This window comes from Nomascus leucogenys, chromosome 4 (genome assembly GCF_006542625.1).
Source record: "Nomascus leucogenys isolate Asia chromosome 4, Asia_NLE_v1, whole genome shotgun sequence".
Taxonomy (NCBI): domain Eukaryota; kingdom Metazoa; phylum Chordata; class Mammalia; order Primates; family Hylobatidae; genus Nomascus; species Nomascus leucogenys.
This window is the reverse complement of record NC_044384.1, coordinates 33,193,951-33,208,942: the sequence shown is the minus strand read 5'-3', so window position 1 is coordinate 33,208,942 and position 14,992 is coordinate 33,193,951. Positions and strand designations below refer to the sequence as shown.

General features: G+C 40.2%; 1 protein-coding gene across 1 annotated transcript in view; it reads right to left on the bottom strand.

The window, feature by feature from the left end:
- The window catches only part of LOXHD1 (lipoxygenase homology domains 1), a 179,654-nt gene that overhangs the window by 111,890 nt on the left and 52,772 nt on the right, over positions 1-14,992 (bottom strand). The window contains exons 7-12 of the mRNA XM_030810026.1: positions 14,487-14,610; positions 11,595-11,845; positions 4,687-4,822; positions 3,956-4,116; positions 2,856-2,942; positions 2,291-2,426 (exon numbers count right to left, since the gene is read on the bottom strand). Coding sequence (XP_030665886.1) covers positions 2,291-2,426; positions 2,856-2,942; positions 3,956-4,116; positions 4,687-4,822; positions 11,595-11,845; positions 14,487-14,610 — 895 coding nt within the window. The remainder of the gene's footprint in view (positions 1-2,290; positions 2,427-2,855; positions 2,943-3,955; positions 4,117-4,686; positions 4,823-11,594; positions 11,846-14,486; positions 14,611-14,992) is intronic.

Below are 14,992 nucleotides of genomic sequence, written 5' to 3'. Positions count from 1 at the left end.
AATTGTGCCCATACCCCCAAATTTATATATTGAAGTCCTAACTCCCCAATAACTCAGAATGTATTTGTAGATAGAACCTTTAAAGGAGTAAAGTAAAAGGAGGTCATATGGTTGGGGCCTAATCCCTCCTCAGTTGATGAAGAGGGAAAATAAGCTTCTTAGGGGAAAGTCCTGCTTCACTCAAGGCAAAGAGGGGGTGGAAGTAAAGAACATTCTGGACATTACAAATTAAAATAGATTTCTCTCTAGAAAACCTTATCAAAATGGCAATCTACAGGTTGCTTTAAAAATTTAACTAAACAAAAAAGTTTTCACCAACAAGACTAGGGGAAGGGGACAAGTTTAGAGAACACAACACAATTTTGGAAGCTGGAGAGCAGCTAGAAAAGTGGTAAATGCATTAACACAGTGGTTCTCAAAGTGTGGTTCCCCAACAGCAGCATAGATATTACCTGTAAATTTGTTAGACAAGCAGATCCTTGAGTCCCACTCCAGACTAACTGAATTAGAAACTCTGCAAGTGGAGCTCAGCAATCTGTGTTTTAACAAGCCCTCCTGGGGATAATGCACGCTGAGGTTTGAGAATCGCTGACTTAGCAGAACAGAAAGGATTGATCAGAGCTGTCAGTCACAAAATTCAAGAAGGAATCCTACCGAAAGGCTCAAGAATGACGGTGCCAGATAATGTAGAAATAGAGACTGAGAATCTAAAATCATGAGAGTTAGTTAGAAGGGTTTCAAAAGCAGTTAGGGCCCAAGACTTCTCCCCAGTTCTTTATACCTGCAGGCTCACTTCTGGCACGTAGTGGACAGATCAGGTAAGAACAGTCCTTGGTGGACTACATAATCAGGTTAGTGCAAAAGTAATTGCAATTTTTACCATTACCATTAATATTATATGAAGTCCAAATTTTGGGAATGGGTTATATGTTATCATATTTAGATAGATGATTGCCTTGTTCTCAAGGCAGTTATTACTGAATGCAAAAAGGCAGGGTGATGTTTTGGTATAGCCACTGAACCAGGAAGCAAGAGACCTTATTCTAGATTTAACTCTGTCTCTAACTAACTGTGTAACCATGGAAAGAACGTCCTCAGCTCCGTATCTGCATCAGGCTATTTTAAGGGCCTTTGCACACAAATATTCTACAGTCATATATTTAATTAAGAATGAAGAAGAACCATAAAATACAAGAAACATGATGCTAATTACAAGCACTGCCTAATTAAACTAACAGACAGAATGATCTCTTTTTAGATACTTGCTGTTTGAGGTTTCTATGTTTATGAGTATTTAACTCTGATCAAACTGTTTCAACAAATATATACAGAAATTCTACTGGGTGTGCAAATGCAGTGTTTATAAATATCACACAATCACCTGTGAAATGAGATTATGGAGATATTTAGAAGGGCTACTGGAACTATGGGTGACATTGTTTTCTATATATTTTTACCTTTTTGTAATGTTGCAATACTATTTTCCTGCTTAAAATAAGGACTGCCACAAGGACAGCAAATGGGTTATCTTAAGTGCCAATTCTGATCAATTGTTAATGTCTGTTTGGAATTCTTTATTGAGGGCTACAAAGCTCATTTCAGACTCATGGCAGAGAATGTTTTGATCACTTAGTAATGTCTGCCATGTGAAAAGGATAGGGCATGTGCTCCGTATTTGCCAGTACTGTGCTTCTATAACCTAGAGGCAAAAATGACTTCTTCCCTTTGGCTATTTGAATGTGGCTCCTGGATTCCACATTTAAAGCTTAGTCCTTCTCCTACTATCCTTAATTAGAGATAGAATACTTATTAGGTAGCAGCCAACTGTGGCTACAGGAACCCTGATCTAGCTTTTCTTTTGGGGAACATTTCATGCACAATTTGAGGGGGGCAAGAGGATATTTCCTTTCAAGGAGGCTCTGGAGAACTATTGCTCCGGGCAGATGCTTCTCATCCCCTCAGAGCCAACCTGAAGATCCACACATCTTCCCTCCCTCCCCACCACACCAGTCATGGTAGAGCTCTGGCATCATGACTTGGAGATGGCTTTTCCAAGCCAGTCTTGAGGCAGGGACCTTCCAAATCCACTCTGGCACTCTAAGGGGCCTGAAGATGCATAGCAGACAAGACTTTCAGCTCATAGGTCAGGCCCATCGGGACACCAAGCAGGAGTTCCACTGCCTCCCAGGATGGAGAGCCCAACAAGACTCTCAGCTCATAGGCCAGGCCCATTGGGATACCAAGCAGGAGTTCCACTGCCTCCCAGGATGGAGAGCCTGTCAGTACTTACTGCCCATGATCCTGCGCACTGTTGGGCCTTCTGCAGTCATTTCCCTCACTATCTCATTGTCATCTTCATTGGCATCCAGCCAGCGGTTGCAATTGAAGTTGTACTTGTCCTTGTTCAGAGTGTTCATCAGGGTCATCTGGAATGAAGTTCTGGGGTGAGCAAGTTGGTGCACCAGGGATGTTCACCGAGGCCCTGGAGCCCCCATTCTACTATCTCATTGCAGAGAAGCCAAGGCTATTTCCTGGAGATAATCCTTATGGCAGGCAGAGGGCTGGATTAGTATTTGTTCCTGGTTTCCTGGATACCCACACTTGCCTAGCAACCAGATGACTAGGGCAGAATGCAAGCCCCCCAAACACCTGAGCGTTTTCTTAATCTACTTTGGAAGTCTCTCCCCAATAGGAAGTTCCTGTGGCCTGTATCCAAATTCAGGTCTCACCATAACCCTTTTCAGTCCCTATTCACAATAAATACAGAGGCAAATTTATGTGATAGGGTCATTGAAAAGGGACCATCCTTGTTCCTTTCCCAACAACCTCCCAAACCCCAAGATGGTGCATCTCACCCTTTCTAAATGCCATCCAGAACCAGAACTCCTTTTATCATGCCATACTCGAATCTTATAAAACCTGCCAAGATCCGGGAGCTCAATCTATGGAGAGAAATAAAAACAGTTGAGTGGGCATAACTGAAGAAATGTGTTTATTCTCATAGCTGACCCACTCTCAGGAGGGTACCTGCTTTGGGCTCTTTCTTCAGCAGTGAGGATGGGTTTGCTTCAATCAAGCCATGCTCACATATTTTATCTTCTCATGACCCTTGTAACCAGGAGCACATGAGGGCAAGACAGCCACATAGGGCAAGGATTCAGTCTGGGCCGGTGAAACTGAACAAAAATAACTGCCCCACAGTGGGATTCAGACCAAAGAAGATCCTCCAAGCCATAAACTTCCAGTAACAAAATCTATAGGGCAGCCCTGCAAATTAGCACAGGCCCACAGCCCCAGGACTCTATGGGCAGTGAAACAGACAAAAAGATCAATAAGCAGTCATGCCCTTTCTCTAGGGGCTCACAGTCTAGCAGAAAAGATAAATATATAAAGAGCAATGAACTGAGTGGTGTAACAGAGGTACCAATGGGGTGCTGAGAGGAGAGCCTCAAATTACAAATTATTCCTACCTAAAGGTTGAAATAGCACTTCTATTGGGGGAAATAATCTTTGCTCTAGTTTTATGCATAATGGAAAGTTTTAAAGCTGAATTTTTGAAAAAGTTCTAAAATTCATACTTTTGATTAAATTTGATCCTTACTCTCTAAATCAGTCCATATTGGGCAGTCTGACACTAAGTGTGCTCAGGGTCTCTGTTCTGCAATGATTCCCCAATCCTGGATAGTTTAAGCCATTCCATACTTGCTTCTTTGCCCAGCTTTGGTTCTGGACCGTTTGATTCAGATGAATGGGCCAGATCGAAATTGTACCCCATTCAATACATTGCTTATAAATCATCAAATCTGTCTCCCTTTGCAGGGACCTAAAATCTCCATTGTACCTTTTTGTCTTCAAACTTGGTCCAAAACCTGGCTTAGAGAACCAGAATCCCCAGGATGAATGCCCTACATCCCTTCCTCCTTTCTCCCTCCCATCCATCACACTCCTCTCCTACCCTAAACTTCTCCATTATGCCAGGTTTGAACCATTTGTTGTTGGGATTCAGGAGAATCTCATCTGTCCGCCCCTTCTGCCCATAAATCTGGATGAAGATGGGAGAGTTGGTACCAGCTTTCTTTAGGTCAGTCGTCCAGACCCACAGGGACCAAGGGAATTCTGCAAGACAGATCAAGTTGCACCATAAACTTCAGGAAGTGAAGAGATTTTCATATTACCATAGGGAAGAAGGAAAAATGCAAAATGATCAGGACTGAAGGGCGGGGTATACACAGGTGTGTCCCACTCTCAGAAACCCATTGTAGCCAAATTTAGAAAGCTAAGGATTCCTTACTATTAAAAATAAGGTGCCATAATGTTCTTTTTAATGGCTAAAGTGTATTCGTATGTTTTAAATCGGGGGACGAGTTGACTCCACCCACCCTATGTCCAGTACTTTCAGAGTGCACTGTAGTGAACGATTCAGGTTAACACCTAGCTCATCACAGCAGCTTATTCCATTTGGTGACACTGGAGTCAGCCTTGGTGCCAGGGGTGTGACTCTATATGGCCTGTACTTTGGAGAGTGGAGCTGCTTGGCGGGGTTCAGGGAGCTTTTTCCTTCCTTTCTAGAGGAGACTTGAGAAGCAGGAGTGGACTGCCCTCATAGCTTTTGCCCAATGGTCTGACATTCTGGCCTTTGCTGGCCCTGGCTGAGAGCCCTCCAGGTTCTGGGTCTCTCTCACTTACTTTTCAGCCGCTTCTTCCTGAGAGACACCATCTCATAGAGCTGCCTCTCAATCAACCCATCTGCTTTCTTCTCATCCAGCCAGTTGCTGCAAGGGAAGGTCTGCTGGATGCCAGTGAAGGGGCACAGAATCACCACCTGGGGAGAGTGGAGCACAGTGTCTCCGGCATTGAGTCCCCAGTAGGGACCTCTTCCCAATGTTCAGCAGGCTCCCAGCCCCACATTTAGAGACATCTGTATTAGGACTCTCAAGGAATGGCACCTTTTCTGTTGCCTATCTCATTAAATCTTAAATCAAGAAATGCAACCTCCAAGGAGTCTTCCAAAGTAGGTATCACCCATCTTCCAATTTGCTATTCAAATCTCAAACTTTTCCTCTATACACAATACCCTCTTTGAATACCATATTTCTTTAAGCACATCATAAAATCTCAGTTAATCTGAACCAAATGAACTAGATTACTAGGTTAATTCCCTATAATTATCTTGTAGGAAAAAGGTATGTCCCATGCAAGCTAATTAATATCTGGAATGTAATATAAAAACCAACTTCTTTCTTTTAGGCTTGATCCTCATTCAACCTTCTCTCTTATACCTTCTCTATCTGTACCCAGTTCTGAACCCATGAATTTTGAACACTCACATTATAAATATTGAAAGGATTGCTCCTGGCACACTACAGAATCCTCTATCAGCAAAGAAATTTTGACTCTCACATTACTGGTTTCTAAGCTTTACCTTCTTAACTTGAAAACTAATCTTTTTAACTTGAAAACTAATCTGACCTTCCCATCAGTCAAGGTTTTGACCAACCATTGTCTTACTAGGTATTTGTTGTCTACTGTTCATAGTGACAAAAATTGACTGTAACTTCCTTAACTTGAATTCTTGCCCTTAGATATTCCCAGGTAATACTCACCTCATACTCACTATTGACCACTGTGATGAATCTTAACTTATAAGAAGCATCAGAGGAAGGATGCTAAGAGATGGTGGGAGGGGAGTATGTACCCCTTCAAACTCCCAGAGAAATGCTCCTCCCTAGAGATAAATGATGGCTCAGGACCACAGGCAGCAGCCCCCTCAAACATTTAGCCCTCTGACACAAATATACTGACAATTAATACAGTTCACCCCACCTGCATTCAATAGATAGGAAACCTGAGGTCTAGAAAAGAGAATAAAGTACCCAAGTTAGCACCTTTAGTTAGTGGCAGAACCAGGAATATAAGTATTCCTGACACTAATTGTCAGTTTGGGATCTTTCCTACTCATCAGGAAGAACCTCAGAATTTCTATTTATGTCTGAGGTCCACTGGGATCCATTGTTGCACTCCATTTTTTATGCTGAAGATTCCATGTGACCATGTATTTAGAAGTGGACCTATACATAGGCAAAGTTGGAGGGCATCCTTGACAAGTTGAGGGCACAGGAGGGTATAATCACCAACAATTTATTTACAAGTCTTTCTTTCCTCTCAACAAATCCTGCAGATGTTTCCTCGTTTACTCTTGAATTGTTCTCTCGTTGTTAACTGTATATTGGTTAGTTTTGTCTTTTTAAGAAGTAGTAAAATCCTAAAAGTCTGGCGTTGTGTGTTTTCTCAACCCTGTGGGTCCCCTGAACACAGTTCTAAACATATAGTAAGTGCTTAAAAATCTATGATAAAAGTTCTGGTTCTAGAAGGTTAAAGGTTAGGTAAGCAACAAAATATAGTATTATTACTAGAGCTTGTGGGTTTTGTCTCAGGATTTTGTTTTATTGTTTTGTTAAATATAACTATCCTGAGGGTATCATATTCTGTTATTTAAAAACTATTTTGTCATTATCTTTAAAAATAAATTAGTGTAATTCATATATTAAAAATGTTTGCTTATGAACTAGGTAGTCCAGAAACTAGGTAGCCTGAAAAGCCTCTCATCACCACAAAATAGCCATATGTTACATAAACCACAGGAAGTATCACTTTACATACATTGCTGAGCTGCCAAGGGGTTACAGAGAAGCCATAAAAACCAGCAAAATTCAGAGTAAGCAGAAACCCAGAGAGTGGGCAAATGTGAATGCTAAAGTTGGTGCTGCCCTGAAGCAAAAGACAATCTCAGGCACTCAGAGACCAGGAAACTAATAGCCACTTAAGGATGCGGAAAACTAGGCCATGGGCTTTACAAAATGGAGATTCTGAACTGGAAACACTGAATAAGCAGAAATATCTGAAGGACTGCTCCTTTAGACAAAAGGTAGACAGGGAAAAATCTGCAAAGAGAAGCCTATCTTTTTTTTGTCTTTGCTCCACACAGAAAATAATAATAATCTTACCTAAGAAATAGTTACCATAAGCTTGGTCACAGTCAGGATAAATAGTAATAAATGCACATGTAGACATATTGAGGAGAAGCAGGAGAATACCAAAAGCAAGATCTTAAGAGCATCTGGATAGAAAAAACAGAGAGTGGCAATTAGACTAACAGAAGCCAGAAGATACTGGGGAGGAAAATTCAATATAGAATTCTGTACCCTAAAATTATTTTTCAAGAATGAGAGTGATATAAAAACATTTTTCAAATGAACAAAATCAGAGTTTGCCAACAATAGAGCTTTACCAAAGAAACTTCTAAAGGGTGTTCTTCAGGAAGAAGAAAATTGACACCAGAAATAAGGTCTTAGATGCAAGAAGAAGTGACAAGCAAACAAACTGGGAAACTTGTAGGTAAATCTGAACAAGCAACTATATAAAACAATGATATCTAATGTGTATATTTTAAAATAGTTTAAAATTGAGCTAAAATACTAGGCAAAAAAATAGCATGCAGAACTATTACTATTAGAGATTTCTAAGGTCCTTGCATTTGCCAAAAAAGAGTAGAGATATCAATTACATTTAGGGTTTCCCATATTAAGTATGTACAGTAAAATCACTATAAAGGGAAAAAAGAAATAGGGAAAAACAGTCAACCCAAAATAATTTTAAAAGAAGAAAAAAGAAACAGTAAAAGCAGAACAGATATATCAGTAATTACAATAAATATAAGCAGACTAAATTTGCCAGTTCAGAGATAAATAGTATCAGACTGGATAATGATAAAGATTGAATTCACTAGGAGGCTATAATAATTCTATGCTTAGTAATATAGCCTCAAACTATATAAAGCAAAAATTGATCTACAATAAGAAATATCTACCACCTTAGTGGTATATATTTCAATAGTAGAGATTGCACACACACGTGCGCTCACACACACATACGCACCCCTACCTATGCAATTTTGCAGGAGACTGCAACAAAACATTTGGGAAACATTACTGCAATTTTATATACCCTCTTTTAGGAAAGGACATACTTCCCATTTCATTCTAAAATCACAACCAATCGACAACTATACAAGAAAGGAATAAGGGGCCAATGCTACTCAAGAACATAGAAAAAAAAATTTTTTTTTTTTTTTGAGATGGAGCCTCACTCTGTTGCCCAGGCTGGAGTGCAGTGGCGCAATCTCGGCTCACTGCAAGCTCCACCTCCTGGGTTCACGCCATTCTCCTGCCTCAGCTTCCCAAGTAGCTGGGACAGGCGCCCGCCGACACACCTGGCTAATTTTTTGCATTTTTTTTTTTTTTTTTTTAGTAGAGATAGGGTTTCACCGTGTTAGCCAGGCTGGTCTCAATCTCCTGACCTTGTGATCCGCCCACCTCGGCCTCCCAAAGTGCTGGGATTACAGGCTTGAGCCACCGTGCCCGGCCAGAAAAATTCTATATTAAATGTTAATAACTCTAAAAACATGTAAAACAATCTATTATCACCAAGTTTGACTTATAAAAAAGCAGTTAGTTTGCCATTTGAAAATGCACTCATATTAGTGCACGAACTTAATGAATAAAAGAGAAAGACCATACAACTATCTCACTAAGTGCAGAAAAGCATTAGATAAAATTTAACACCAATTCATCATAAAACCTCCTTAAAATATAGAAATAGAAGGGAATTTTACAAATCTAATCTAAGAATGTCCATCATAAACTTGCAAAAAAAAAGTCAACCAAATAAAATATTAGAAGCAGCTCCTTTAAAATCAGAAACAAAATAAAGATATCCACTATTAATCCTACTACTCAGCATTGTACTGTAGGTCTTAGGCCATGTGGTCAAATAAACAAAAAAGAAAAAGAATTATAAACTTTGAAAATTAAATAAAAAACTGTTATCGTTTACAGACAATTTGACTTCCTACAGAAAAAAAACAAAGAATTATTGAGACATTATCAGAATTAACAATAGAGTTTAGCAAAATGGCCATATGTAAACTAAATGTCCAGAAAATACTTCTATTTCTATATCAGCAACAAATTGTTAGAAAATATAATTTTTAAAGAGATACCATTATAATAGTAACAAAAATTATAAGGTCTCTTAAACATATCTAACAGACATGCAATTTATTTATCACAAAATAGAAAACTATATTGAAAACTATTAAAGAAGACATATATTTTAAGAAGTATACCATATCCATAAATAGGGAAAGTCAATATAGTAAAGATGTCAGTTCTTTCAAATGAATCTATAGGTCCAAATGAATTCTGTTCAACACTGTGCTTTGGGATTTGGCAAAATAAGTAAATAAAGATTTCTTCGGAAGGGTAAATGGTTATGAACAGTCAAAACATTCTTGAGGAAGAATAACAAGGTAAACAAATTTCCCTAGCAGATACTAAGACAGTATAAAGGTAAAAATGAAGATATTCAGTGGTATATTAGTGCAGAAATAACTAAATAAATGAAACAAACTAGAAAACTCACTGGCAAAGCCATGCATTTTGTGAATTTTATGTGTGATAGAAATGTCTTTTCAGAACAGTGGGAAAAGAATTACTATTTAGTAAATCAGCTTCCAAGACTTTATTAATGATAAGAATTATCTAAACGACTTGCTAAATATCCAGATTACGTGGAAATTCTGACTCATTAGGTCTGGATTAGAGCCTAGGAATCTATTTTTATCAAGAATTCCAAGTGATTCTTAACCTTGGTCAAGTTTTAAAAGCCCTTCAATAAATGTTGCTGGAACAATTGCATATCTACATGGAAAAAAATAAAATTGAATTTCTCCCTCACAAAATTCAATTTCTAGTATTTTAAAAATATAAATGGAAAAATTAAAACAACAATTTTTAGAAAAGGATATAGGAGAATGTCTTCATAGCTCTGAGATAAGTAGATTTATTTCAATAATACCAAATGCATTAGTCATAAAGGAAAAGATTGATAAACTAGATAGTTTTAAATTAAATCTGTTACTCAACATCACAAACTATGAGAAAATATTTGAACATATATTATCAACAAAGGATTAATATCCAGATTAAATTTTAAAACTCCTAAAAATAAATCCAAAGATAGATTGATCAATAGGAAAATCAGTAAAAGACATGAACAGACATTTTACATAAAAAGAAACATGAATAGTCAATAAAAAAAAAAACACATCCAACCTTGGTAGTAATCATAAAAATAAGAATTAAAACCACAACAGGATCATTTTACAACCTCCAAAATGGTGAAAATTAAAAATTCAGACAATATCAAGCATTTACAAGAATGTATAAAACAAAATATCTCTTACACATGGCTGACAGGAGAGTAAAATGGTGCAACTATTTTGGAAAACAATCTGGAATCCTTTGGAAATAACAGTTATCCTATAAAGCTGAAGATTCACTTACGCTGTGATCTAGCACTTTCATTCTGAGAAGCTCTTGCACACTTCTACAAAGATACATGTACAGGAACTTCATGGCAGGATTGCTCATAGTAGTAAAAATCAAGAAATCACTCCAAAATATCCATCAACAGAAGAATGGACAAATAAATTGTAACTCATTCATACAATGGAATACTTTGCAGCAGGGAAATGGATGAACTACAGCTTCTGTTACCATTTGGACAAATCTCTAAAACATAATGTTGAGTGAAAATTGACAGTGATGGCCAGGAGCAATGGCTCACTCCTGCAATCCCAGCACTTTGGGAGGCCGAGGCAGGCAGATCACCTGAGGTCAGGAGTTCAAGACCAGCCTGGCCAACATGGTGAAACCCCATCTCTACTAAAAATACAAAATTAGCCGGGCATGGTGATGCATGCCTGTAATCCCAGCTACTTGGGAGGCTGAGGTAGGAGAAGCACTTGAACCTAGGAGGTGGAGGTTGCAGTGAGCTGAGATCGTGCCATTGCACTCCAGCCTGGGTGACAGAAGTGAAACTCTGTCCAAAAAAAAGGAAGGAAGGAAGGAAGGAAGGAAGGAAGGAAGGAAGGAAGGAAGGAAGGAAGGAAGGGCAGACAAAAATTGCCAGTTACAAACAATACAAGCTTATACATAGACAAAATTCATAATAGTATGTGCCCTTTGAGGGAAAGAGGACTATATGACTGTGGAAGGACACAGAGGAGTTTCAAAAGCATCACGAATGTTCTATTTCTCAAGCTGTGTGATAGAAAAAATTGAGGTTTGCTTTTTAACATTCCCTATGTCTTACAGTTATTAATATATATTCTTTAAAGTATAAGTATTCCACAATACAAACATATACTTTAAAATACTTATTGATTGAAAGATTTATAAGCTGAGGTGAAACACTACACCAGGAATCAGGATAATCATAACCACCAACTGAGCGCCTCTGGGTAACCTGTCCTGCTTGGCCCTTGGACGCATGTACAGAACAGCCCCTGTTCCTGACCACTCTTGAGGCAAGATAGATGGACACGTAACCACCCAAAATGCCCAATGAAAGAGATTGCTCATGCACTCTGTAACTAGTTCAGAGGAAGTAGGATTCAGGTTAAAGTTTGTACTTGCAAGTTAAAGAGGAGAGGGGTTGAATCAGGGAAGGCTGTCCTTGGGGGCATCCCTTACCTTCTCACAGTACCAGCCTCTGTTGACACCCACATTGCCATGCCCGATGGAGACCCGACTCAGGGGGCTAAGGAGGACAGCTAGTTCGATGTGGAAGATGTCCGTGCGGCCTCGGTCAAACACGCCGCCCTCCAGGAAGATTTTCCCACTGTTCTTATTCCCTCTGGCCCCATACATGACCAAGTAGATTTTGGATTTGGTACCAGCCCCCCGGACATCCCCAGTGAAGACGGTGACAATATACGTAATAGCTGGTGTGGAAACAACAGGAAAAAGAGTGTTCAATGTGAGCTGCATCATAATATCCCACCCCCTCCTCCCCTTCCTTGTTACAACACCCCCAAAGCCCTCCTCCTCCACACATCCTCTTTCCCCATCATGTCCTATTCCTCCAGATGCCACCTAATGTCCCTCTCGACCTCATTTCATCTTTTTCAGAGTTTGTGTGTCCAATGCATCTGAGTTTGAGAATAAACCACACGTATTATTACAGGAAGCTGTCAGTGCTGATTAGAGGAAACTAACAAAGAGAAGGAGGAACTCGGGTTGGCTAAGAATAGTACTTATTATTAATGATAATTACCATGCGTACATTATTAATAGCTGCCAGATGAATTCTGTTATGTCTAATCTAATTATAATAGTCAACTCCATTAATGGAGATTTATGTTCAGGGCTATCTGATTCATTTCACTTGCTCTTCTGCTGATAAATTAAAAACATAACTTTTAATAGAGGACATTAATGTCCTCCTTTGCTGCCTGATGTGGTAGGGTGAGGGAGGATTGAGGGAGAGAGAGAACATTGTTGGTTGGGCCATTTGAGGTTCTGGTCTATCAGGAGGCAATATGAGGACATGGAATTCTGAGGAAGAACTAGCAAAGGGAGATTAAACTCTGAGACAGGGCGAAGCAAAAGAAAATACCAAAGACAAACACTTGGACAGGCGATTCTACTAAGGACTGGCCTGGACTAGATTTTTTTATTTTATTTTATTTTTTTGAGACAGAGTCTCACTCAATTACCCAGGCTGGAATTTAGTGGTGTGATCTCAGTTCACTGCAACCTCTACTTCCCAGGCTCAAGCGATTCTCGTGTCTCGGCCTCCTGAGTGGCTGGGATTACAGACGTATGCCACCACACCTGGTTAATTTTTGTATTTTTAGTAGAGGCAGGGTTTCGCCATGTTGGCCAGGCTGGTCTCGAACTCCTGGCCTCAAGTGATCCACCCCCCTCGGACTCCCAAATTGCTGGGATTATAGGCGTGAGACACCATGCCTGGCCTACATTCTTTAATTCTGACCTGGGGTCTAAGGCAGTTGTCACGTTAAGCCTTGTTAATTCCCCCACCCATCCCTCACCCTACCATACCCCACACTCTTATCCCATAACCTCAGAGAAATAAAAATCCCAAATTTCTTTGAGTGATAATACATGCAACTACATGGGTGCATTATTCATTCTTAAACTTACATTTTCTTTTGTTCAGCATTTATTGAGTGCTTACTAGATTCCAGGCCTTTGGGAGTAAATAATTAAAAAGGAATGGTCATTGCTCTAGAAAAAAAAATAGGTCTCGAGCTTTATTTCTCTAAGATGCATGGACAAATGGTGTTCCCACATCAGACACACTTTCATCATTTAGGATATAAGCAATTCCCAGCTGCTTTGGTTTCTGCTCTTCTTCTACCACTAGGAGACATATAATATTTACACATTCAATAGGATTATATTAATTCTATTAGAGTATGTTTTTAAGTAAACTGCAAACTTTCATCTGCAGACGACTTACGCCACACCTCACAATGATCAGCCCGCAATGCTGAGGTTGAAAAGGACTGGAGCAGAGGAACGTTTAGTCTTCTGAACAGCAGCAGTAAAGGTCTGCCAAGGAACATGGAGCAAAAGAATGGAGAAGTTACCCAGGCCAGAGAAGGTCAGGGAGGGCTCAGAGGCAGTGACTGGAAACAAGAATTTGAGAGGCAGAAAGAAGAGAAAAAGCTTTGCAGGATGAGGAGAAGGCAGGTTCCAAGGATAGAGAGAGAGAAAGAGCAAGGCAAGCAGGGAGTTGAGGGGAGAGGGAAGTCATGGGAACAAGATGGAGGGGAGAATGGAAGGTGTGAATGTGCAGTGGGAGAGAGGGTGTGGGAAGACTTCTGTGGGTAGGATAAATGGAGCCAAATTGGGGAGAAATGTGTACATTATACTACAGAACATGGATTTTCTCCCATGGTGAGTCATGGGAGTTCTGCTGCAGAGAACATTCTCAGATGTACACAATATCAAAGTTGATTTTCTAGAACATGCATGACCATGACTGCCATGCTGGGAGTTGGAAGTTTTCTGCGGAATTCATACAGGTTAGGGCTTTAGGAAGCAGACCAAATCCTGAATCTATCACTTGCCAACTGTGTGCCCTTGGACAAGGCTCTTCCATTGCCTCAGTTTCCTCATCTGTGAGATGGGAACAATAACAGTTCCTACTTTATAGGGTGTTTGTGAGGATTGAAGGACACCATGTAGGTCAGGTACCTGCCTAGAAGGCCTGGCATATACTAAGCACTCAATATCAGAAAGAGTTCAGAGTAAATCAATGTCCTGGGAAACATCCATGCTTGTCAGAAGTTCACATTCTGGCTTCATACTATGGATACCTTCCTTTGCCCTGGGCAGTTAGTATCTGCTTAGCAGCATCCCCCAGGTCCTCTGGCAACAACAGAGCCCCAGGCTGCAACCCAGTGGGACAGAACAGTTTCGGGAGCAGGAGGAATGCTGTCTGCAGACCCAGCTGGCTCCTGTTTGATCACAGGCCTCCAGCCCCACAGATGCCAACACCGACCCTTAGGCAGAAAGTGAAATACCCAAAAGAGCCTCGCCTTTCTTCAAATCTACCTGTGGTCTCAGCTCCGCCCACTAAGATATCCCTTTGGATTTTGCCATCGTCTTCGTCCAAGGCCAGCCAGCGGTTAAGGGGGAAGTCATATTTTCTTTTGTTCCCAATATCTTCAATGACAATCTGGGAAGGAGAAGAGGGGACAAGGATGTAGATAAGTGTTGTTGAGGGGGCACCTGGAGATCTAATCCAATCTTCCAATCACTTGAGTCTACTTTAAGAACATACTGATATCTGCTTCGTGGCCCAAGGAAAGCTTATCACAAGGACACAACTGTGTCCAGGATACCTGGTAAAGCTTAGAATCATACAGGGATGACTGGCAATTACCTTCTGACCTGAATTACTGAGCCACTGCTCCCTCCACTGCTGCAGATTATTTTTTCAACTGAAGCAAAAAATTTGGCAGCATGTGCCCTGTGAGACTGGTCACAAGAACTGGAAGCCTGGATTTGCAAACTGTGACAAAATCATCACTCTCCTCACAGGCTGAAGGTTGGGATTC